The sequence below is a fragment of the Lytechinus pictus genome, chromosome 3 (genome assembly GCF_037042905.1).
Source record: "Lytechinus pictus isolate F3 Inbred chromosome 3, Lp3.0, whole genome shotgun sequence".
NCBI lineage: Eukaryota > Metazoa > Echinodermata > Echinoidea > Temnopleuroida > Toxopneustidae > Lytechinus > Lytechinus pictus.
The window spans coordinates 31578428-31603970 of NC_087247.1; the positions used below are offsets into that span (position 1 = coordinate 31578428).

Sequence of the window (25543 nt, forward strand, 5' to 3'; positions counted from 1 at the left end):
GTGGGGGGGGGGGGGGGAGGCTGTTAAAAAAGTCACCAAAGCTTTAATTTCTAGATCGGCAGATCTATAAGCTAAAGTCCGTTTTATTTGACCCATTTTCATTCCTCCAAAACTTTTCATCATTCCCCCAGCCAAACAGACCATCCACATGATGAAAAATAAACTGCCTCGATGTACACATGCAATGCGATATACACACAATTGCATTTGGAAAGAGTTTCAGTCTACCCCACTAAAATAATGGGAGCTCAAAACACCCTGCTGTATTTCTCTCATTGTTTTGTACTGTGAGAAACTTTTGCCCATGGTAACACTGTTAAATCTATAAAATTTGTTGTTTCTCAAGCTATATTGACTGCATTTGATATTTCCAATCAAAGCAATAGGTTGACCTGGTTTGCATGTATTCATGTTAAATAATGTATTTTTGATTTAGCAGGGAGTAAATATTAACTCTTGATTAATGGAGACCTCAGAAATTGAAATTCAGATTTTGTGATCAGTTCATTTCACAAGAATGGACAACATAGTTCTGCTCCCCCCCATGGGCCCCTATAATCGTATATTTCCGGAAACCTGCCGCTGAAACAGAGTCCATTCAATACACCTTTCTTACTAAATCCAATTTACACTCGACTAATAAAAAAGTTGGGCTAGAATTTAATTGCTCTATTGGACAGTCACTTTTTTTTTAATCTGTGCAAACGATTTCAATAATGCCAATAGCCATTTTCATTTTATTTGAAGATAAAAAGAGGCACGTAGACAAACGGCCTTGCGCTAGGGCATGAAGTGCTGTGCCAGATATTGAACCCAGGGCTCTCCTGAGTGCCTTAGACCACTGGGTCATAGCACCTCCATTCATGCTTGCTACCAAAGTAAAGTCATTTGCCAGCTTGTGTCAATTCCAAATTACAGCCAGTGATTCCATTAGTCTTACAAATAAATCATAAAACAAAGGTCATATCATATGAAATTGTTTTTATTATAATCTGCCATTTAACCACTATACTCGTTACAACTGAGCTCATACACTTTCTACACTTCATTATCATTTCACAAAATAAATTTTCATGCACACAGTACTTATTTCACAAAAGGTAAAGTAAATGAAGAAAAAAATTAATAACAATGATCATGTATCACTGCGATATTGAATGTAGTCAAATACATCATAATTACTCGTCTATGATTATGGTTAAAAAATACCTGTGATTCTCACCGATAAATAATTATATTGAATTAAATAGGGAAAATTAAGTAAAACAAAACAAATAAGAGTAACATTTTATTTACCAAAGGTAGCCACTTCAGTTTAACTGCTCTACCTGTGTGCTCTGAATAACAAACTTATGTTATTATTATCCTTCTCCAATCTAGATGCTGAGCGCCTTAATACAAGAAGTCAAAATGTCCCATTTTTTAAAGTCTTTGGTATGACTCTGCTGGATTGAACCCACAACCTTGTGTTAATGAGGCAGGCGCACTACCACTGCCCCAGCATGGTAGAGTGCATACTACTGTATTTACTAGTACTACTGCTAATACAACTACCACTTCTCCTAATAAAAAATTATGATAAAAGAATACCTGTGACCCTTACAAGTTAACATGATACTGTACCTTAATAAGAAAAAAAACTGATGCTAAGAACTATGGTAAAAAATGCTCATACTTTCAAGGTTGTGTGTTGCATTAAGGTATTTACATTGTTACATAGGCTTATTATGAGAAAATCCATAATTGCATGAAATTTGCTTTAAACCTGATGGATCCCTGAGAATCAAGTTGTCAAACACACATCTGGGGCCCCCGTCTTGCAAAGAGTTGTGATTGATCCGATCAATCGCAACTATGGAAATCCAGCAAAGCCAACATATGAAATGCATGTTTGCTCAAAAATTTCTATACATATGAATGCATATCCATAAATTGATTGATTACTTGACAATTTGGTGTGTTCTCCTTTGTTTACAAATTACATTTTGCAAATTTCCTGGAGAAAAATTATGACACTGATGGATTTCCATAGAGTTATGATTGATTGGATCAATCTTAACTCTTTGATCCAATCAACCACAAGTATATGGAAATCCATCAATGTCATAATTTCTTCTTTAGGAAATGTGCACAATGTCCTTTAAAAATAAATAAAGAGAAGCACACTGACTTGTCAAGAAAACAGTGAATGTATGGATATACATCATATCTAGAGAGTATTTTGAACAAACATGCATTTTAGATGTTGATGTTGCTGGCTTTCCGTAGTTGTGGTTTGATTGGACAAACTGTAACTCTTTGTAAGACAGGGCCCTGGACAAAATCTTTAAGAATAGTGAGCAACACTGACTGGACACTGGGTAGCAGGGTAAAGTATATGGGGGCTCTGGGTGAATTTGTCCCGAAATTTCCCAAAAGAGACATGGAAAGGTTATTTTATTAATTTTTCCACAGATGAGTGTTACAAGCATAAATCCCGAGGTCAAGCTTAAAAATGATAAAGACTAAATACCAATGGTCAGCATATTTTGGAAATGGAACATCTTTGAAATTGGATAAATTTGATTTTTTCTTATAACAATTTTCAAAGGGGGATAAACAATTCTCTAAAACAGCACTGAAATTCATAGGGAACATGTGGTAAGCATTATGGCATTTTTTTTTACTAACAAACACATATTTTTGACATTTTTTTCAAGAATAAAGATATAAAGAATTACTTTATAATTCAATATGCTTTCTTCTATCATAAAAATTGTGAGGGTAGGAAGATCAGGATTATGATTTTACAATGCTGAGAAAAAGGAACACGAAAGGTAAACCACTCAGGCCCTCATAAGTATGCAAATAAAGATCATAACGAATTCACAATGTTCAAAGTACATGCTCAAAGCAATCATAAAGAAAACATGAACAGAAAATATATTGTCAAAATATTTGTTACAATGAGATAACCTCATACCTTCCAAAGGTGGAACACAAGAAAAAAAATCATTCCATCAGAAAAGAAATTTGACAGGCAATGAATGGAGTGTACAATAAGGAAAATATGAGCAATAGGCTTATACAAAAAAGATTTTATAAGATCTTATAATGGGTAATGGAGATTCATACACACCATATATGCATGTACCTGCTTAAAATGCAAAAATATAGAGTTGAGAGGAAATAACATGGAATGAATTTTCTGAATACTAGCGGCACGCCTACATGTTTTCCTATGCCTATGTTCGAGGGATATGATCAATGCCAGTGTGCTGCATAGTAGGTAGAAAATCTAATGTTCCTAATGTTACATTTAGATTTCACTTCATTGTATCAATCACAAGAATCTATATCTTATTTCATAAAACAAATAATGCAAGGCTTTCATTAGTGCATCGGTTCACATTAGCACATTTGATAACTTCAGAACTGTCCAAAGCGATGAATCAGAAGTTATGGCATGCGTTTATAGTTAGACCCAATGCACTCAGAGCCATGTGCTATTTGTATACAAACTCATAATACCCTGTACAGAAATTATCCTGCAGTTGCAATGGAAAAACATTATCATCAATAAATCATAAAGGCCTTCTTCTTGTTTAGTGTGGATATAATTTGGGAATAAAAGTTAAGAATACGACAAGAGATGTGAGAGAGAACTTGCTTGACATCAAATATTTAAGTTGTATGTTACACATACTCATTAAAATATAACTACCTAGAAAAGACAAGATATCTGTTTCTAAATGGTGCTTTTCACCGAAGGTAATAGGAAATTAAAAATCACACAAAGAAAGAGAGTACACCCTCTCATGGTGTAAGACGTTTAGGGTCACGAGGGAAGAGTGACGTCTTTCTGATATTATCCAGACCAAGGTACAACATGGTGACTCGTTCCAATCCTATCCCGCCACCAGCATGTGGGGGCGCTCCATATCGGAAGGCATCGATGTACGCCTTGATCTTCTCAATATCTGCATTTGAAATGAAAAAAATGACATAAATTTATATTTTGATCTATAATAACTTCTGTATTAAAGTAATGAGAAATCTAAATATTTATTTTAGGTGACTTACTGTTGGGTTTTAAAGTGGCAGATCAAATATTTGATTTGTACGTACAAATTTCCCAGTTTAGCTTTATGATAATATGCTATCAGGATTATCTCTACAAAGGTACAATACCATACCTATTATGGACAGACAATGCAGTCAGAATGCAATAAGGTACTAGGGTGGAAATTCATTTATTCAAATAAATCAAGAAATCTCTACCTATGTTATGATGATTAGCTCTCTCCAAAAGGAACTTTGAATCGTGGATTCGCTGAGCACCCGACATAATCTCCTCTCCTCTCATGAAACAGTCGTATGAGTTGGAGTATTGCTGAAAAATAGAAATTGGTGGGAAAATACAATTAACAAATTTGCACAAACTATAATACTGCAATTGATGTATGGCAAATACATGAGGGACAGGGTCATATTTATTATAGTGAAGCCAACAAAATTGTCATTGATCCGATCATTGCAACTATGGAAAGCCAGCAAGGTCTACATATAAAATGCATGTTTGTTCAAATTTTTTTTTAGATATGAATGTATATCCATAAATTCATTGATTTCTTGACAATTTGGTGTGATCTCCTTTGTTTACAAAGGACATTTAACAAATTTCCTGTATAAAAAATTATGACACTGATGGATTCCATAGAGTTACGATTGATCATATCTCTTTGTAAGACGGGGCCCTGGTGTGATAACCCCTTAAATAAGCCCTTAGAGGGCAAGTCCCCCCCCCCCCCCAAAAAAAAAAAATCAAACAAGTATAATGCTGAATTTAAAAACTTAAATTCTGATGTAAAATAAATAAAGGTTAATGTGGTATTTTGAAATGTTGCTTATTTTGCACATAACAGTTATAAGCACAACACAGGGATATGGATATGAGAGAGGCGATGACGTCACTCACTCACACATTGTTTTATATTATAAGAAATATAGAATATCTTTATTTTTGCAGATTTGACAACAAAAGAATATCCTCATCATGATTAACAATGGTTAGAACAATGGCAATCCCAAGGAGAAATCAATCCTTGTTTCACATTACGAGGACAAAATTAAGAAATTTCATCCATCAAATAACAAAATACAAAAGAAATAGACAGTGAGTGATGTCATCAGTTCCCCCATTCACATACTGACCAAGATGTGCATATAACTGCTTTATAAATTAGTTGATTTAAATCTGAAGACATCTCAACCTTCTTATTTCATATCTAATTTTATGACATTTTCAGCGTTATGCTAGTTTGATTTTTTTTCTCTTTTCAATCAAATAAATTCTTTATCGGGGTGGGCCTGCCCTTTGCCTTCCCAATCAAAACTTTTAATTTCTCTCTTTCTCATTTTCTCCTAAAAAAACCCACAAAAATATCTTTAAATAAACATTTAACTGCTTTATGCTCAAGTTCTCATCTTTTTGTCCTTGTGTTTTTTTTTGTCTATATAATAATAGTTCATTAGGATGCTGCACTCAACAATCTCCACTTCTTTTTACCAGCCTCCACCATTCCCAACCTGTTGGTATGATAAATCTTGATTATATATTGTACATAAAATTTTCTCTTTGTTTTATTGCTTATTATAACAAGATGTATGAAATCAAACAAACTGTAATTGTTCGAAAGGAAATAAACAAAATGAAATGAAATGAACAGAAAATTTCTAGTTCCAACATAACTTACCGGGTTGTTTGGATCAGGCATGGTGTAGAAAGGCCGGATGCAGAGTGGAAACTTGTCCAATATGTAGAAATCTGTGTCATACTTCTCCTTCACAAGCCGGCCAAGAAACTTCTCATTAGGGGTGCTGTCAGATAATCAAAAGGAATAATTACAAGCCATAAGATTAGAATTAATCAAATGAATAACTTCAGTATGTTATAAAAATAATAACATTCAGTTCTTATCTCGTGCATATCTTGTAACACTTACCATACCTATGCACTTCCTATGTGACATGGATATTTTTGGCCTGTCTTTAGCCCGACAAGCATTTTACAGCACACAAGCATTTCAAGGAATAAGTTCATGCCAGGTACCCATTCACCTCACCTGGGTCGAGTGCAGCACAAGGTGTATCAATTTCTTGCCGAAGGAAATTACGCCAATGCTGGGATTCAAACCCACAACCCTCTGTTTCAAAGTTTGGAAACTAATCCACTGGGCCACAATGCTCTAAAAAGACTCTCTAAACATGGGATAGGGGCACTGTGATCATGCAATCAATTTTCCATCCATTTTTTCACAAACGGTAGAATATAAAGACATACAACTGTTAATTTTCCTTTGTGCAACCCACAAGCTGAAAATGGGTTCTAACCTTAGGTGGCAAAATGGCATTTTAGAGTATTGGTTTTCAACATTGTGTATCAATATTGCTTGGATAAAGACCCCGACACTTGGCTTCAATGTCATGCTTCCTTTGCTAATTTCTAATTTGCTAATACATTTTCTACCAGAACAATTTGGAAATGTTATTTTATTTATATATGCAAACACTTGATTGTCATTTAATTAGAATGTGTTGGAACTCATTTGTTACAACTGGTGGCAGATACAGGATTTTGAAATACCGGTAGAGGGGTGCAAATAGCAAATTTGAAAACAGAGAGGGCGCAGATTACAAATTCTTGAGATTTAGCTCTGTTAATAAAGTTAATGTTCAATGGGCAATGCTCAAAATATAGTTGGGGCGTGGGTCCCTTGGGCCCCCGTCTGGAACCGCCACTGGTTATATAACTGGCATTTATCTTGAATGAAAACACACCTGAGATCTTCCAAGTCGTCAATCTCAACGCCTGCATCACGGAGCATCTTAATTCCCTCGGGCCACTCAAGACGAAGAGGGGGATCGAGGAATTTGAAGTCCTCCGAAGGGAACTGGCGTCTCACAGTCTGAATTTCAGTCTGGAAATTATCTCGGAGACCCCGGAAAATATCGTTGAAGACATTCCCAATGACATCCAGGGCCTGTTAAAAAGGACAAAAAGATATCCATAATGGTTTGGATCTCACCTATAACTTAAGTTTATAGAGACCTCAGTTTTCCTTTCTTGAAAATGCAAATTTTGTTAAGACTACACTCATTTAAAGTTGAATTAAGAAGGGGGTGAGTTTCCATAAATATAGGTTCTACATACAATATATAGTATATATAAGTTGTTCAAACACATAGCATGTCAAAATAATCCTCTGCCTTCTCGATATTTTGCTTTGAAAGTCTATGAAATTAGCCACCTGTCAGAGCCCGAGAGACGAGTGTACAGAAAAGTCACTCGGAGTGTGACGTCACCGGGGGGAATTTAGTATAAGAGGTGCCTGAATGTCATACAGAAATGCTATGCAGAGAGAGAAAGATATTTTACAATTTTTTTTCAAAGCAACTCAAATCAAAGAAATAGGACTGATATGTACAAATCTTTACTTTCCCTGTATAAAAAACAGTATGAATGACCACCATGAACTCTTCAATCATGATGTAAGATAGCAAACAGTGAGTTATTGAATGATATTTTCACTATTTCTCATTTATTTTATCACGATGTTCAATCAAGTGAGTAGCTGGAAAGTAATTCCGGCGGCTAGCTCAGCGCGCGCTGAACGCATAATACTAGTACACACAACACCCAGGCATTGAGTGTACTGTCATGGTCTGGTATGTCGACTTAGTTCATGGCCGTGCAGCGATCCCCTGGCGTTTTTTCTTCTTTTCTTTTGTCTTTGACTCCACTTTTATATCCTCTGGATCATTTCCACTCATAGCTCATTCCACAGAACAATCTTGAACCAAACGTATAGTATTCTTTCTCGGCCCTCTGAGTTGTTTTCTATATTTAATTACGCTAGGGGTCACCGTCACACATACAAACGCAATTCGGAAGTGAGTTGAAGACAGAAAGATATATAGTAATTAGTATACATCTCTATGGTTGAAGACAACAAGAACGGTACGGTAGCTCGACAGCTAGCTGCGCCGGAGCGGGCGGCCGGTCGGCACAAAGCAATTCCGCAACCAACTGTGTTTTTTTGCAAGAGCCGCGTCACACGCGGATAAATATGTCATAATAACACGTCTGCTACGTTATCGACTGGTGAGAAGATCTCGATCAAATTTCATATTATTCACCTTGAAATTATTCCTTTAGGGTCTATGGTATCATTCTGAGGGAATTCACATATTTGGAATAACAGTACGGCCACAAATATTTTAATCATTTCCTCTTTGCAAGTTCTATGGCTCGCAGATACAACTTCAACTGCAGTTATTCCATAGTAGTACACAAAACGGCACTGCCTTGTTTACTAAACCGGGACCGAATACCCCCCGGTGACGTCACACTCAAAGAACACCCGTCTCGGTAGGCATTGCAGGAGCGAACTCAGGGAAAATGGGTAGGGATAAATCGTTCAAATTCACTATTTTGAAAAAAGAAAATGGGGGGTCGAATCACCTATTAGTGTTTGGGGGGTTGTAAGGTTGCTATTAATGTAAATATCTCAATATTTGGAATCGTCTTCTTAATTCAACTTTAAGAAAATGAATACTCAACCTTCCAATCTTCAACTTTCTTGCCTCCCCATTTCACTTATACCTCTATCCACATTTCTTTAATAGTCCTTCTAGGACTCACCATATGGTGTACTATAAAACATTTCTGTGATTGTCCATACCAACATGCACACTTTCAAACATCATCTGCAAATTCAGTATTCTTAGGTGTTCTAAACATCATATGCCATGTTCTTCGGCAATAAAGTGAAAATCATATTGAGATTCATGTCGTGTGTCATGGCATACTTACACAAACAAAAAATCTTTGCTACTTTCTATATGCAAATGACAGCAACCATGAATTTAGAGATGTGTACAACACTTAAATTTTTCAATATTCTTTATCGCTTACTTCATGATAGTGATATTTGAAGGCCATCTCCATGTCCAAGCCGACAAACTCACAGAGATGACGGTGGGTGTTAGAGTCTTCTGCTCTGAAAACTGTTTAGGAAGCAGAGTTATGAAGAATACAAAAATCTATCTATATTATGTCAGTTCATTATTCATTTATATATAAAAATATTTATTTAGAAATCTTGATTTTCTCAAGTTTCATTAGAAATTAGTTTACCAGCTTCAGTCTCATATCTCAAAGTGCTTTTGAATCTAAATATATTTTTAATCTCTGTTTTATACTGAATGAATCTCATATCTCAAAGTGTGTTTTTGGCCATCGTACTATTACCATGACTAACTCTTTTGCAAAAACTACATTCCAAATCTCAATTCCAGATCTCAATGATATTTTGAACACTTTTTTGATAAGCTCAGTACATAATTTCTTTGCAATGCAGAATCTTTAATTCCAATCTCAGGCTGGTTTTATCACATGAAATCTAAATACATATATTAAAATCTCAACCAATCAACTGTTTTCCTTTCAAATGTAGACATTTTAAATGTATAAAAAATCTTTGAATCTTAATCCTATATTTATGTAAGCATTGCACAAACTAGACTTTGGACTACAGCATTGTATTATATGAATTAATATAGGCCTGGGAGTGTAGGTATATTTGACATTGCATAAAAGAGAAAAAGAGGCAAAGCAGTGTCCCATTACTTTCTCATTTCCAAATATCCCGAATCAGGAGGGTGATTCTTAGAAGTTGTCAACACTTGACCAACTTGTCAGCTCTGGTAATTCCAGTGAAAATAGTTGGTTTTGATTGGAGGAAAAGCACTGGTCTCTGACTGTTATTATGGTGACTGGAAGAGCTGACAATTGAGTCTGTGCCGATAATTTTTAATAAACCACCCCTCTGGAGAGCATTTCATCAACATTTTTGTTCAACGATTTGTCAGATCTGATAACTTTCCTTGATTTTGAATGATTGCCTGAGAAACACAGTTCCTATGATAGGTGTTGATTAAGACATAATGGCCTGTATTCTGAAGTCGGGTTTAACTTAAACTCAGGTTTAAAGTTGTGGTTTAAGTATGGATAGCCAATTGTTACATAAATTGTTACATACCAGTAGAGATATCATATTTCAGGTCATTTGGCTCTCAAATCACTCGTAATTGTCTAGGAAGTATAAATAGATGATTGTCTTCACCATCAATGAATCAGGAAAGAGCACAGTAAACATAAGAAACATACAACTTAATAAAAATGTTGACACTTTTGGCTTCCCATAATTTTAGCACAGAGTTAGACCATGATCTAAGTCAAACCTGACTTCAGAATATGGGCCAATGTGTCAGATAAAACATCTGGCATTTCCTTTCATGAAATACACCCCCCCCCCTCCCCTGGATTTAAAGATGCATGAGATATTTGGGCATGTGGTTTGTAATTACACATCAGACAGATAAAAAAAAAAAAGAAACTCATCTCACCTGCTCCTATAGTGAAGACCCTCTCAAAATCAGCAGCTATACCCATCTGCTTGTAGAGCTGAGGTGACTGAGCAAGATAGGCATTGTTCTTAAAGTAAGACACAGTGAATACATTGGCTCCACCCTCACTGGCAGCTGTATATAGGGTAAGAAGGAATAAATGTAATATCTGTTTAATAGAGTATGTTCTGGGGTAAAATATACTGGATTATAGACTATTCTTAAAATAAGACACAGTGAATAAATTGGCTCCACCCTCATTGGCAGCTGAATGAAGGGTAAAATGGAATAAATGTAATATCTGTTTAATAGAGTATGTTCTGGGGTGAAATATAATGGATTATTACCGGTATCAGACATCTGAGCTGGTCATTTACAAAACCTTATTGCCCTATATTTCATAAATATCGGGAAGCGATAGGTATATTCTTTGTATTTTCCTCGGCCTTTCTGCGCATACTGACTTTGCATGCGGAGACAACGCAAAATATACCTTGGTATTTTCCTTAGTCTCACATCCGGGCATCTGAGAATATACGTCATAATGTCAATCAATATGGATACTGCAACATTTCAAATATGTCACAATGGTTTAGCTTAGAGGCAAAGTCAGCTCAACATGAAAAAATATAATCACTTTCTTAAAGGGTAAAATATCTTAATTTTCATGATTTTGCTCTAGATGTCTGATTTGGATAATAATAAAAATATTGACTGGCTCTTCTTACGGGAAACATCAAATATATTGCCCTAAAAAGAACCATATTGCCCTCGTCTAAAGACTCGGGCCAATATGATTCTATTGCGGGCAATATATTTGGTGTTACCCTCAAGGCCAGTCAATATTATATAATTATATACTGTTCTTAAAGTAAGACACAGCTAATAACACCCTCAGCGGCAGCTGTATAAAGTGAAAAGGAATAAATGCAATATATGTTGTATAATGCATGCTATGGGGTGTAATATACTAAAGTTAGAGCATCCATTGCTGTAGAATTTCTCAATTGAACAACATGTCACCAGGGCTACAGGTCAAGGTGATATATAATCATAAGAAAAAAAAATCTCAAATACGTCAAAATTTGGTGCCAATAAAGCATATCCATAGTAAAAATGTTTTAAAAAATCTTAACAAATTCCTGCTATGAAATTTATATTGATAGGGAATAATTCATTCAAAATTTTGAAGACAGGAATTTTGATTTTAGGGTATCCTGAAAGTTGAAAAATCACAATATTCGGATTCTATCAGGAAAATGGGCAAGTAGGAAATCTCTATGCACTTGATCATTTCCATAATATACTCTTAGTATCTATAATTATATTGTATGCATATTCACTTCTTAGTCTTAACCCTAATTCTCCCGCTGCGCAAATTTTTTTGACCTAGCCGCTCACCGACTTTTTACTTTCAAGTTTCGCACAAATTTTGAGACCAAATTTGTGATGCCCGGGTACGCGGTTACGACATTACGCAATATTATGTAAGTGCATGTCAGACCTAAAATTGCTCATAAACGTGATTTCATGTACAAATCCAATGCAAATTGTGTATTTAGCCAAAATTCATAAATGTATCATTATTTCTACTTTTACTGATTAAACTTAATTAATTTTGCCTTGTTTATGATCAGAATTAAGTCTGGAACGATTTCCATCGAAAAAACAATATAAAACAAAAAGTAAATAAACAAGGAAATACATAAGAAATTAAAAAAACAATAAAATACATAAGAAATCGGTCTTGGTACCAGAATTTTTTTCATTCACAATTGTTAGGAATGCTATAAAGAATATTTTCACCAAAACATAGCATTCTAGGAGCTTTATTCAGTGAATCAGAGCAAAAAGTATGATTTCATGAATAAATTAGCATAATTAATTCATATACAATAAAAATATATGAATTCAGTGAAACTTACCAATGCAACTGCGTAGATTACGTCATTCTCTACCATCATGCAAATTTTCGTTGTGATCTTAAGGGGGGGCCATAATGGCCCCCCCCCCCCCCCCCCCGGAATGACAAGAATAAAAATACCCCGGGAGATTTAGGGTTAACATAGCTGTTCTTACCGGAAATGATTTTCGGGATCTGAAGTTCGACAAAGTCTCTTTTCTTCATAGCTGATCGGAACTCTTGAACTACTCCAGCCTCAAGACGAAAGATGGCCTGGTTAGTTGTGGTCTGATAAAACAACAAATATCCAGCTCAAAATAATTACTGGAAGAATATGAGATCATTCCTCATATATATAATTACCACACAACAATTTTAATTCATAACCATGGAAAGCCAAGGGTTCTAGTATGCTGCCAAAGAATACCACACCAACCAGAAACTGAAATGCTTGTACATCTTGATTAAAAGCGAGAGAGCAGGCTAAAAGCTCAGAAGGTCATCCCACCCCTGAAAGGAAGACCAACTGAAAAGAAATGCTTAAACTCCTGCTAAACTAGTTATTGTTTCATTACTTGAATAAAAAGCAGTTTGCATATTAGAAATAATTTTACATTACAACATATCTTAGCCTATTACTTCACTTCCAAGATTGTATTTTATTTTCACATCTTACCCTGAGATCCAGGACACGGTTGTCCAGGCGGACATCTTGCCCGACCGTCACGTGCGAGGAATCTTCGTCTTCCTTTGCCTCTGACCTGGCAGCATCATCAATTTGGAGGGGCAGCCTGGGCTCGGCAGGACTCACCACAAAAATCTTCAAATTAAATTACATAAAAATTCATAAAAAGTGTCAATATGAAGAGGAACACAATAAATAAAAATAAAAGATTCTCTTGCCTATTGATGGTGAATATAAACTTTATGGATTCTCAATATTTTTCCTCTGCCAGATCAACAATATCTTACATATCTAACTTCTAAAATTTTCAAATGACCTCCGTGAACTTTGACCTTGTGACCCCAAATCTAAACAGATCATTGTCACCTTCATATGCATTTATGACCAAAGTTTGATGTTGATCCCTCAAATAGTTCTTTAATTATCACAAGAAGATATTTTCTGGTATATTGACTTCTTCCTCTGCAGGAGAATATTGTCTGAATTGTCGACATAGTCATACCATCCATAGAGTTGCACCTACCCAGCATCCCCCCCCCTCACACAAGTGGCCCCAAAAGCAGACAACAAAAATAATAAATGCAGTCTCTTTTGACCAACTATTGCTGCTTAATCAGTAAAAACATTCAATACATTGGTTTAAAGTAAAAACAGCCTTTTCTATGGGGGGTATCTTCCAAACAGCCACTTGTGTCATTGGTTGATTGCAGTCAATCAAGAGGAACATCAGAAATTACATGCTTTTCCCTTCAATTGAGATTAAGCTAAAAATTTCATATTTTAGGTCAATTGCACCTAACTATCAAATGGAAAAATGCTTTACAATCTGTCAGACCTTTTTACTTTTGGTCCCTATACGTCACCTGATCACAGGATGCTCAGACTTTCTCACCCCCCCCTTGTGCATAATTTCACACAATAAAGAGCATTAACACACATTGCTTTGATGATCTAGCCCTGAAGTATAGGTGAAATACACAGTTTTGACCCCCACATCAAGCTTTCTGCTACCTTTTCATTGTAAGTGGCAAAACAACGTTTTGAGTGAGAATGGTATGAGGTTCCGTAAGATCCATCCAAACTGATTATAATGGGAGCGTTGTGGTCCAGTGGTTCTGACTCTCATCTTTAAATCAGAGGGTCGTGGGTTTGAATCCCAGCCATGGCATTATTTTCCTTCAGCAAGAAATTTACTCACATTATGTAAACCCATTATTGGTGAATGGGTGCCTGGAAGGATCGATTCCTAGAATGCACAGTATTGGAAACAGCAGTTCAGGCTTAAGCCGGGGTAAAATAATTATGCGTCTCGGAATAGATAATTTCAAGAAAGATGGCACTATATAATTACCTAGATCACTATATTTTACCTGTTCAATATGAAGCTCTACATCCTTCTGGGTACAGCTCTCAATTGGCTGAGGTACAGGAGATATCACACCCTCCACATCAACAATGGATTCCTTAGTAATACTACAAATGGAACAAAAATATAATGGAAGAAGGATGCAAAGTTTTACAATAAATAATTCAAAAATCACACTGAATATCATCATTCACAAGATAATTTTATCTCAAGTTGAAAAAGGAGCATAAATAATAAATAATTGGTTCAGTTCTATGCATTATTCTTGGATGATTAGAAAATGTATTTTTAGTATAAAAGTGATAATCTGAGTTATATTTGCCAGATTTTGAAGGTAGGAAATAGACATGTTGAAAACTAATAAGGTAGAAAACGAACAAAATTTTAAAAAATCTATGTTTACTGTGTTCTTTCCTCATGCTTTAATAGTGAAGAAAAATGTTTCAGCTATCATTCACAAACAATTACCATTGAATCAAGCTCCAAATATGCTGTAAAATTGAATTTCTACCGTTTGGATATTGGTGTCACAATTTAAATAAAACCAAAATGGGCCCATAAAGTCCATTTTGCAACTAGTTATGAACTTACTTGGCTGCAAATTTGACCATTGGCTTGCTAACTTTATCACTGACACACAGCAGACCCTGACAATTGAATTGCTGTTGTCGGAGCACAAGGAAACACTGTTTACCTGTGAAAATAAAATTTTAAAATATAATTACATACCATGCACAGCTTAAGATTTAATGACATGTCAAAAGTATGAGTTTGGGTCTATAAAAGCCAGACAAAAGGCACCTTTACTTTTTATAATGTAGTGAGGCCGAAGTCTATGAGAACAATATATAAGGTTCAGGGAATAGGTTACAGGGGGGCTGGGGGAGATTTAGCCCCCAAAATGCTCAAAAAAGCACTGGAAACTAAAAAGGGGTGCCCTAGAAGTCCCCATTAATTGCAATGTAAAAGCTTATCCAATATTGCAGATTTAGGCAGGTTGTGAATAGTAGCCCCGAAAATAAAACAAAATATGTTTTTGCCAGATAGAGTTTTTTTTGTAAATTGGTACCCAGTAGGAAGAAATTCCTCATATGGTGCCACATGTCTGCACACCTATCCATTGTACACAATTTGAGGGGGGGGGGGAAGGACTTTAAGACCTTCAACTAAAATGCCTAACATTTATGGAATTTATTGAAATTCATGGAAAATCATTTCACTATTTTGAGTCAGGGCGCCGTTGCATAAAAGTTACCATTATAGTAACTTTGCCATCCAATGGTAACTTGCATGGAATCCTTGATTTTGATTGGCTGTTGATCATCCGTTACCATTGGATGGCAAAGTTACCATAATAGTAACTTTTATGCAAGGGGGCCCTGGTGTATGAATGAAAATCTGCATATCTATTACAGATGAAAAGATCATGGTCATTGTGTGTCTTAAGCCCCTTTCACAATTGGTGGTGCGACTGCTTACTATCGTTGCGATTGTGTGCAGCATATAGTGTGACCAAATGATCTCAAACGATCGCAAGAGCAATTGTGAAAGCCCCTTTACTGTCTTTTATTTGATTAGAATCACACAGATATGTGTAAGCACAGACAAGGGGCACTGTGCAGATTTAGGGCAATACAGCATACATTACAATGCAGAATGTTATGTAAGAAGGATGACCCCTGTCAAGTTGTAATAGCCACTCCAACATCATTTTGTACAGATAGCATACCTTTGCTCCTGCTAGTGTGTAAGCGGGCCCTGATCCACACCTTTTGATTTACTTTGTCGGCGGTGAGTTCTTCAACTCGATAGATTTTCCTCTCTGAAATAAATCAAAGTTGAAAATCTTATTTTGTTTACAAAAGCAGGCAGACTACATTTTATTGACTTCATCATTTCAACTTTTTTTTTACAAATCACTGTGTTGTTGAGTAGCCCATTTAGTAGGCCTAAATGATACAGACCTCCCAACAAAAATGGATAGAAAATCTATTTCAACACTAAGAATATCTAACAAACAAGAGCTCTGAATAATAATAAAAACAAAAATCAGATTCCGCTTCCAAATTCAGAATTGATCAGATGTCAGACCAATATCCACAATGCTCAATAGAAAGTCACTGTATGCAATTACACATAATTAGCATATAATCTGGACAGTGTTGTATGTATGTTGTTATCACAGTGCAGTACTGCAATTAATCTCAATGCAGTACACATGTAGTTACTGTAGTGTGCACCATATGATAAGAAAAACAAAAACATACCTATCTTATTCTGTGACTGAATCAGAGGATAATTGCCATAACAATTTTCAGCAAAGTCAGCTTCTTCTGCTTTAGATGATTCAGCCTGCAATTAAGAAAGAGAGTGAGAGAACACAAAATCACAGTGAAATATTGTGAAGTACAAATTGATCACTTTAGAATATTTGATTTTTTTTTCAAATGTTCAATAATAAAAGGTTCATAACTAGGGGGTAAATGTTTAGTGTTGTTATCAGAAAAAAATTATCCTTTCCCAGAATGGCCCAACTGTGTTCCAGTGGAATTTTAGTTTTCTTAACAGGATCCTGGCTTGTCTCAGGTCCCACATGAACTCCATGTGCTGTCCATAGCTTTTCATAGCTTTCATAACAAATAACATTTACACAACAATATGATTTTTATATGATTCAACAACTTTTCTTATGTTTTAGTCCAATAATGCTTAGACGTCCGATATTTGGGCACTTTAATCTATATTATTTTATAGTATTTAATAAAGTGTCAACATTTTTAAATGCACTGTGTATTGATCTCAATATATTATCAGCATTTAGTTGCATAGAAAATCCGCAACTTTCTGTCAATTTTATTTCCACTAAGGAAAAGTCCAGAGATTGAGGATCTACCCTATAGTAGAAGGGCCGCCTACCTGTTGTGCTTTTCTTTCAGACTTCTTCGCTGCTTTCTCTGCCTCTTTCTGGGCTTTCTTCTGGGCTTTCTTGGAAATTGGTGCATTCCTTAATGGGGTTGCAAGAAAAAAAATGAAAAGATTTCAATCAAAATACATAAAAAGAAAATTGATTTTCATGCTCACAATATCTAACATGAAAATTTTACAAGCTAAAGGAGTAATTGAAAAAAATTTACACAACAAATTAGCACACTTTTAGTTTTAGATGTATGAAATCTCGCAAAAATGAAAAGTTGCAAAATGAAGGCATTGAACTGGGTAAATTGCCAATTAGTCTAATAAATGACTATCGGACCAATTCATTATTAGACGAAATGGTGAGTGGACGAATGGGCAGTTAGACCATGAAGATATGCATCTTATCGCTTGGCATAAAACAAAGAAAACAAGATGGCAACGTAAACATGGTGGCAAGTTTTCCCCGTCTTTTCATAATACTTTTCTTGTTTTTTTAATGAATTCTTGTTTAAAAATTAAATCAATATCGTAGAAATGTCAGAAATTAAGTTGTATCTCATTTATACTAAGTCGCACATTGTATCACCAGACAGTATCATGATTCCGGACGTGCATATTATCGCTACTACAGTAACTTTGTACGCCTAGGACTACGCAGCTCAATTCCACAGATCAATACATGGAACAAGATAGCAGAAATGAGGCGAAAAAATGTAAGTTTCAGCTTATTTATATATAAAATGCTTAAAATTTCATATTGCATATCATTTTCATTCACAATTGATATATTTTCTGACGAGAAATGAGCCTGGTTTGCCAAATTTCGATCTTTTGCTCGGAAAGTTGACGTGCGGTGTATTGTGGGTATGTGTGGTGATTCTAGTGCAGGGTAGTATGAGTGTGCGACATTCGTCAATTTTTCAATAGACGGCGAAAGAGATTACGAGTGTCACGTGTGATAACAACAAAGATCATAATAGTGAATGACGAGAATATTAATCTATTAAGTGTCTTTGATTATCCTAAGTTGTTAAGTTGAAGCAATTATCTTTCAAAAAGGTTAACAATAAAAAAACAAGGATATGTTTTCTTTTTAAATAAAACACAAATGAATCTTAGAGTAATTGCAATGACAATGATATCTGATGATAATGATAAAAAAAAATTACACACTGGTGAGAATTGGAACTAAGTCATCCATTAATTCATATTCCTTATCTAATTATCTTTTAATTAATTCACTATGTCAAGTTAATTAATCGACTATGTTATGATTGACAAAAGACATGAGAGAAATGACTGATAGCATAGGCTATTCATCTTTCTAATTACAGCCGGTTCTGAAGAAAAAGTTTCGGCAGTCTCGTCCGTTTGGTTACGAGTTACTTCAATGAACTCAGCGCCATTCTAAAGAAGTACGACTTGGAGGGCAAAGGAGAAAGGATCTTCAGCGTCGACGAAGTCAGGTTTAATTGTGGACACAGTCACAAGCCTGTCAAGATTGTGGCCAGGAAGACCCTGACTAGGCCACAGTTCATTGTTACACCACGTTCTTCCTTGACAACTTTGATAGCTTGCGGCAATGCAGATGGGGAATGCCTCCCACCTTTCCTCGTCTTCAAAGGGAAGAAAAACATGGACAAGTTCAAAGACTGTACACTTCCAGGGACGAGAGTGGGTGGAGTAACTCAATCATGTTTGAGGACTTCTTCAAGAGTCACTTCACTCCCTTTGTGGATGCGAGAAGGGAGAAGGGAGAAAAGGTCATCTTGATTTATGACGGACATAGATCACATGTACCCATTAACGTCATAAAATATGCACGAGAACACGACATCGTATTGTTTCTTCTCCCTGCACACACTAGCCATTTCCTTCAGCCCTTGGATGTAGGTATATTTAGCCCGCTGAAGTCCCACTACAATGTCACCTGTAGTAGGTATCTCCACGAACATCCTGGCAAGGTGATCACGAGGGACCTCCTCACCAAGTTGACTGGAGAATCCTATCTTCGAACCATGAGCAAGTCTAACTTGCAAGCTGGATTCCGGGCAACAGGAATTCACCCATTCCATCCAGACAAGATTAATGGAGAGGAAATGTTTTGTCCACCCAGCCTTGTCAATCCAACAAATGAGCCTGAGGTAGGCCTAACTAAAACTAGGGAAACTGCATCCGATGCAAAGGTAGCTGCATTCCTGATCAATGGACGAACAACTACCCCCAGCGAGGATTCTGCCATCACAAGCGGAAGTCTCGTTATCAACCTGCCGGGGTAGAGATCACGGAAACAGATGTCTACCACAAAATACTTCAGGAAAATGGTGTTGATCCTGACGATGATGCTTCTCAAGTTCTGGAAGAGATCCAAACTTCAAAGAAAGGAAAATGCAAGAAGGACAAACACCTAATGCCAGCAAGTCCAAAGGAGTTTGCTACACCCACTGCCGCCCCTGCCCAGTCAGAAATCCCAGGCACATCTGGTATGAATGATTCATCATAAACGTGACGGAAGCTCGTCTTTCGCGAAGACGCACAAAGTGAGGACCAACTCGAGGAAGATGATGAATCTTCAAACTGCTGTGTGTGTCAAGCAAGTGTGCCCAAACAGGTGGACAGAGCCCACGTCTTCATCCTTGATTGGGTAAATTGTGACCATTGCAATCACTGGGTCCATCTGCGGTACTGCTGTCACTGGTTCAGAGCACCCAAGTCCTTTGACTGCCCATGCTGCGATGAGAGTTAAATTTTTTCAAATGTCTCCGTTTCACATTTCACTATATTTTGCTGTGTTCTCTTTCTTGAGACATATTTGTTTGATGTCAATATTTGTGACAGTTTAAAGTCTATTCTCTCCAACAAAATGCAATCGTCTTATCCGCAATTATTATTTGTTTTAGGTTTAAGATATATCAATAAATACCGATTGTTCTCGTATTATGATTTGTATACTTATGAATAATTACTTTAAATATTGCTTATCCTCATTGTCATAATTGTTATCATTATTGATATTGTTATTATCTTCCCATCGTTTTTGTAGCATCGTTATTGTAATTATTGAATATCTTTGTTACCCTCAGTACTGTATTTGCCAGAACATTACAGTCATCTCATTTATGTTTTTAGTTGAAAAGATATACCAGCTGTTATTACTATTTCATGTTTATGTCTCATGTTTTGTTATGCATGTATTTATGTACGTATGCATACTATGTATGAATGTTTGATGTATGTATAACTATGTATATTCTCATACTCCGAAAGGGGTCGACAGAATAAAGTTTCAGTTCAGTTCAGTGCATTCATAACATTATTTCATATAAGATTTATTCATGTGCAAACGTAAAAATGAAAAAAAAAAGGAAAAAGGAAAAAAAGGAAAAAGGAAAAAAAGAAAAAGATAAAAAAGTGAATATAAAATGCTTCTTATAGAAGCCTTCAGTAAAACTGAACATTTTATCTCTATTGCATGTTTCTATACCGTCAAAACTAGTGTTTGTGATTGTTTGATTGATTGGTAGATTGATTGGCTGATTGATTGAATCGTTGGTTGATTGTTTGAATGGATATTTGATTGATTGATTGAGTGGATGAGTTTCTGTTTGATGATCACTCAAGATGACAATTATTTTCAATTATCGCGTACAAATCTTGTAAACATAAGAATGGAACGACATCGGCATTAATCAGCAAATGAAAATTTATTTTCAACATCTGATCAGATTCAATATAATTATAAAAAAAACAAGAAAAATTCTGAAAATTTGCATCTTAATCTTATGCTATATGAAGAATAAATCTCACCAATTCCCTTTTAAATAATTATTAAACAAGAATATTGTCACCCATGTTTGATATAATGTTGCATCCCATAGGGGGCGCGCGTCCGGAATCATGATGTTATTTGTCACGCACGAAAATAATTGTTTTTCGTGGAGTCTGACTGAGGGTATGCGGCAAGTGCGGTACGAAGAAATCGGCCAGTAATTATCAAAGAATTTTGCCATATTCATAATTTTCATAATATTTGGAATAGCTAGTGCGATTTTTTCTTGAATTTGTTGTCTCTAAATGTCCTTTTTAAAGCACAGAAATGAAGGTGTCCGGCAATACGAATTTTATGATACGGTACGGAATTTTTTTTTGTAATTCATGTTTTATTGATCCTTTTCATCAAAATATACATAACAAAACATTCATGATATAATGGATCACATATAAAAGTTCAGATGACGTTGGCATATAAAATAACATGTCTAACATACAAAATAGTATATAATAAAAAAACATATATGTTTGTTTACAACAACACAACAAAAAAATCAGGCACTTGGCCTATATAAAAAATAAATAAACATAACAAAAACAGCCTTCTGCTTTATCGCCTCTTTAAAGTATTCAGAATGATAGCCCACTTGCCATCATGCTTTTCTAATTTGCATTTCCTTTGTGCTATGGTATGTTCAACAGTTTCAAATGATAAAAGAAAGTTACAAAAATGGGGGAGAGTAGGTTTTGTTTCGTCACATCGACATCTAAAAATATATTGTTTACCTGACAGGAGCAGAAAGTTCAATATAAATATATTTCTGGGAATTTGGGGCTTACAGATACCAAAAAGAACATATCTTTCTGAGAGGAAATCAGGAAGATCTAGTGAAGCAAAAAGTGTACCAACATTATTCCAAAATTGGTTAACGACATGGCAAGAATAAAAAAGATGCACTAGAGTTTCTGGTGATATTTTACAAAATGTGCAAAGTGTATCAGTTACCTTGTTAATACGGAATAACCAAACCTTGGTAGGAATCAAATTATTAATAATCTTGAAATGTAAAGCTCGAAGTCTCGTATCTATAGTAGTAAGTAGAGGTAGTTTTAAGAGTTCTCTTACTTCTTGTTGTTGAAACCCATAAGTGTCTTTTAAACGTGTAAATATATTCGAAATTGATGGGTTATTTTCATTCATAAAAAATGTGTAAAAAATATACTTTGGTACACCCGTTACTTCTCTAGTGATGTCATCAATAGTTAAAGTTGGAATCAATGAAATGTTGTCGACAATGGGATGAAAGTTTTGAGATAGAAAAAATACTTTCCATTTTGATGGCATAAACTTGTAACAGTCAAGAAGCAATAAGTATTCAACAAATGTTAAGCCTTTATTTTTGGCATCTTTCCATCTTAATGGTCTGCCATACTCATCCAACATATGTGACACTTTAACAAAACCTATTGTTTTTTATCTCTGGCTTATAAAAAGATTTTCCATTTTGTAATATGCATCTATTACTCCATAGCATTTGGTTACATATTTTTACGTTTTTTTGAAATACTGTGCTCCAACTAACCATGACATCTTTTAGTGATCTTTATACCATTCAGGAATTGTCAGGTTTAAAATATTACGATCATAATTACAATGGAATATAAAGTCACCACCTACATTTTGAAGCAGTGTCAACAGGATAATCTTCCATCCCTTTGAATTGGATGTAAAAACTCTTTGTATCCACTTGACTTTTTGCACTTGTAGAAGAGATTTTAAGCATATAATTTTGAGCCCCCCATCTTCATACTGCTTAACAAGTATCTCCCTTTTGATCCTGTCAGGGCCGTTCCAAATGAACCCAAAAACTAACTTATTAAGTTCTTTTATATAATAATCTGGGATTTTTGACAAACTTGCAAGGTAAAGTAATTGCGAAAAGGCAAAGGTTTTGACAATTTGTATTTTGCCTATTAAAGATAAATGACGAGATTTCCATAAATTCAACTGTACTCTAATTTTATCAAGTGTTCTTTGCAATTGTAAAGAAAAAACATTGGGTGAATAAGCTATATCTACCCCAAGAATTGTCAAAGACTTCTCAAACTGGATATTCTCTAGTGAATGTTGATTATCTTTACAGGCTCCTATCCACATTGCCTTTGTTTTGAAAATATTGATAGAGAGTGATGATACCTTTCGGAAATTCTGAAGTGTATTCAAAAGGTGTCTAAATGAAATATTGTCTGAAAGGCAAACCGCATACAGCGACAATTTCAATTCTAAATTGTCCGATATTTTTAAACCATGTATTGTCTTGTTTTCACGAATATTTATGGCAAATGTCTCTATAGCTAAAACAAATAAATAAGGACTCAATCACTCAATGAGTCTCCCTGCCTAACACCTCTTTCAACGGGAAAATAACCAGATGACAGACCCCGATTCATTACCGCGCTTCCTAAATTGGTATATAAAACTTTAATAAAGTTACAAAATCCTTCTAAAAAATTGAATGATCGGAGGACGTTCAACAAAAAAGAATGGTCTAGTGAATCGATTGACATTTGGAAATCCAAACTTAATAATATTCCGGGAACATTTTTCAAGTCGGAAAAGAAAAGAGCATCTTCAACTGTCCTGACAGCTTCTCCAATAAATCTGTCCTTTAATTAATGCTACCTGATCGGGGTGAATCAAATCAGGCAGAACTTTCTTTAATCTTTCTGCAAGAGCTTTAGAACGAATTTTCAAATCAACATTCACTAGAGTGATGGGTCGGTAATTTTCGATTAACATACGGTACGGTACCGGTTAGACAGCTGGCAGCCGTCTGTTTCGAGGAGTTTTTTAACATTTTATTTTTTTTTTAATTTCTCCTCATACACAGACGGCTCGCTAGCGTGCAGCCACCATTAGGGGACTTGCAATGCAAAATCCCCCCGTCGGGGCTCTTCAATTTTTGTCTTTAATGAGTAAAAATTTTGAAAATTCACGCGACCAAAATGCAAATTGATATTCCCTCTTGGCATCAATTGCCAAAAAACGGAGAAAAATCAAGTTAAAAGGAACAAAAACAGTGACTTACCTCGGCTGTCGCGCAAATTCACTTCCCCGTTTTATCCGATCTTAAGTACATAAACATATGGCCATTGAGTCCCCTGTACAGATCGCGCTAGAACTTCGGTCTCTGTATTTGGTGAGTGAAGCCAACGGAGTTCAGCTGAACAACCAACATAACAGAGACCGAAGCTTTTGGTCTAGGTACCGGTATGCTACTTTACTAGCGACGGCGGTACCCTACCGGCCTACGATATAACCGGGCCGCGCACCGCGAGCCACTCCCATCCCATTGTTTTGACATTGCTGTTCCTATCGCCGATCGGATATCCAAGTAAAAATGACAAAGTAAATATAAGCGAACACAGGGATGAGAGACAAATTTCACGATGAGACCTAACGTAGACTGACCGACTATACCTACCCTTCACTGTTTCCCTCGTTGTCTGCCATAATGATGAAATGAGCTCAGATACAGCGTTTTTCAATCCAGAATTTGAGCGACACACGTCAAATTTGTACACGTGAAAAAAAAGTCCTTGCAATCATATAAGGTGCAGTCAAAATGCAAAATTTAAAAGGAAAATTAGACCTCCTGATTTGCTGACAGTTATGAGAGAAGAGTCTTCATAACAAATATAGCCTAATATTGTTATTTTTATGCATTTTTTTAATATTGAAAAGGATAGAGGTCGCACCATTTATTATCTCAAATCAGTAAACTTATTTTCTCAGCAAAACTAGCCAACGTCAGAGAGTCCCCCGTACAGCTAGGCCCCCATATACCCAGCCCACCTTGATACTACTTCACCAATGATTCACTATCCCCCAAAATACGAAGCAACCCCCAAGGCAGGAGAAGAATGCAAAGAAAGTAAAAAAAATCCCAAGGCTAGGTGCATTCACTCATTTAAGTTATCTCTCTCTTGCATATAATTCTCTTTAACAATAAAACATCTTTACAGGAGATAAGTAGCACCATTTATTATCTCAAATCAAGTTTTTTTCAGCAAAACAAGCCAATATTAGTCCCCCATACCCAGCCCACCCCAGGCCCATGCACCTTGACACTTCACTAATGATTCACTATCCCAAAAATACAACAGTAGCCCCCAAAGCAGAAAAAGTGCAAAGAAATTAAGTAAAAAACACTGATCCCAAAGGCTTGCGTTACACACACTCACTCCGGCACTCACTTCAATTCTCTCTCTGGCATAAAATTCTCTTCACCAATCATACATCTTTACAAGATTTCATATTTTATTTGTCTCTCTAAATACTACTGGCTATTTGAATTTTCTCTTGCATTAAATGGTTTCAGTCTATATATATTTCTTCTTATGATCATCAAGAGGATCAATGGGCATAAATCCCAGGAGTGGGGGATGCATC

The 25543-nt window shown here is 35.7% G+C and overlaps 1 protein-coding gene across 2 annotated transcripts; it reads right to left on the reverse strand.

Annotated features, from left to right (window-relative positions):
• Nucleotides 1-966: 966 nt before the first annotated feature.
• Nucleotides 967-24966, reverse strand: LOC129255699 (aspartate--tRNA ligase, cytoplasmic-like). Of its 2 annotated transcripts, XR_010293035.1 has the most exons (15): nucleotides 24576-24707; nucleotides 17320-17407; nucleotides 16671-16755; nucleotides 16133-16225; nucleotides 14995-15097; nucleotides 14408-14510; nucleotides 13029-13172; nucleotides 12529-12640; nucleotides 10450-10584; nucleotides 8957-9048; nucleotides 6820-7022; nucleotides 5736-5859; nucleotides 4261-4372; nucleotides 2245-3959; nucleotides 967-1889 (listed from the first exon to the last, which is right to left on the reverse strand). XR_010293035.1 is itself a non-coding variant. In XM_064096822.1 (14 exons), exons 1-14 carry the CDS (start codon nucleotides 24602-24604, stop codon nucleotides 3796-3798), a joined length of 1587 nt encoding a protein of 528 aa, XP_063952892.1. In that variant the 5' UTR covers nucleotides 24605-24966; the 3' UTR covers nucleotides 967-3795. The 2 variants fall into 2 exon arrangements, 1 of the variants encoding a protein (XP_063952892.1); XM_064096822.1 differs by having other exon boundaries at nucleotides 967-3959; nucleotides 24576-24966.
• Nucleotides 24967-25543: the final 577 nt, after the last annotated feature.

What these genes read in the sequence shown, in the direction of transcription:
- LOC129255699 (XM_064096822.1), bottom strand. Translation starts at nt 24,604, where the DNA reads ATGGCAGACAACGAGGGAAACAGTGAAGG. An exon ending in AACGAGGGAAACAGTGAAGG is followed by an intron (nt 17,408 to 24,575) that starts GTAGGTATAGTC and finishes AACCCCATTAAG; the next exon opens with GAATGCACCAATTTCCAAGA. An exon ending in TCAGTCACAGAATAAGATAG is followed by an intron (nt 16,226 to 16,670) that starts GTATGTTTTTGT and finishes GATTTATTTCAG; the next exon opens with AGAGGAAAATCTATCGAGTT.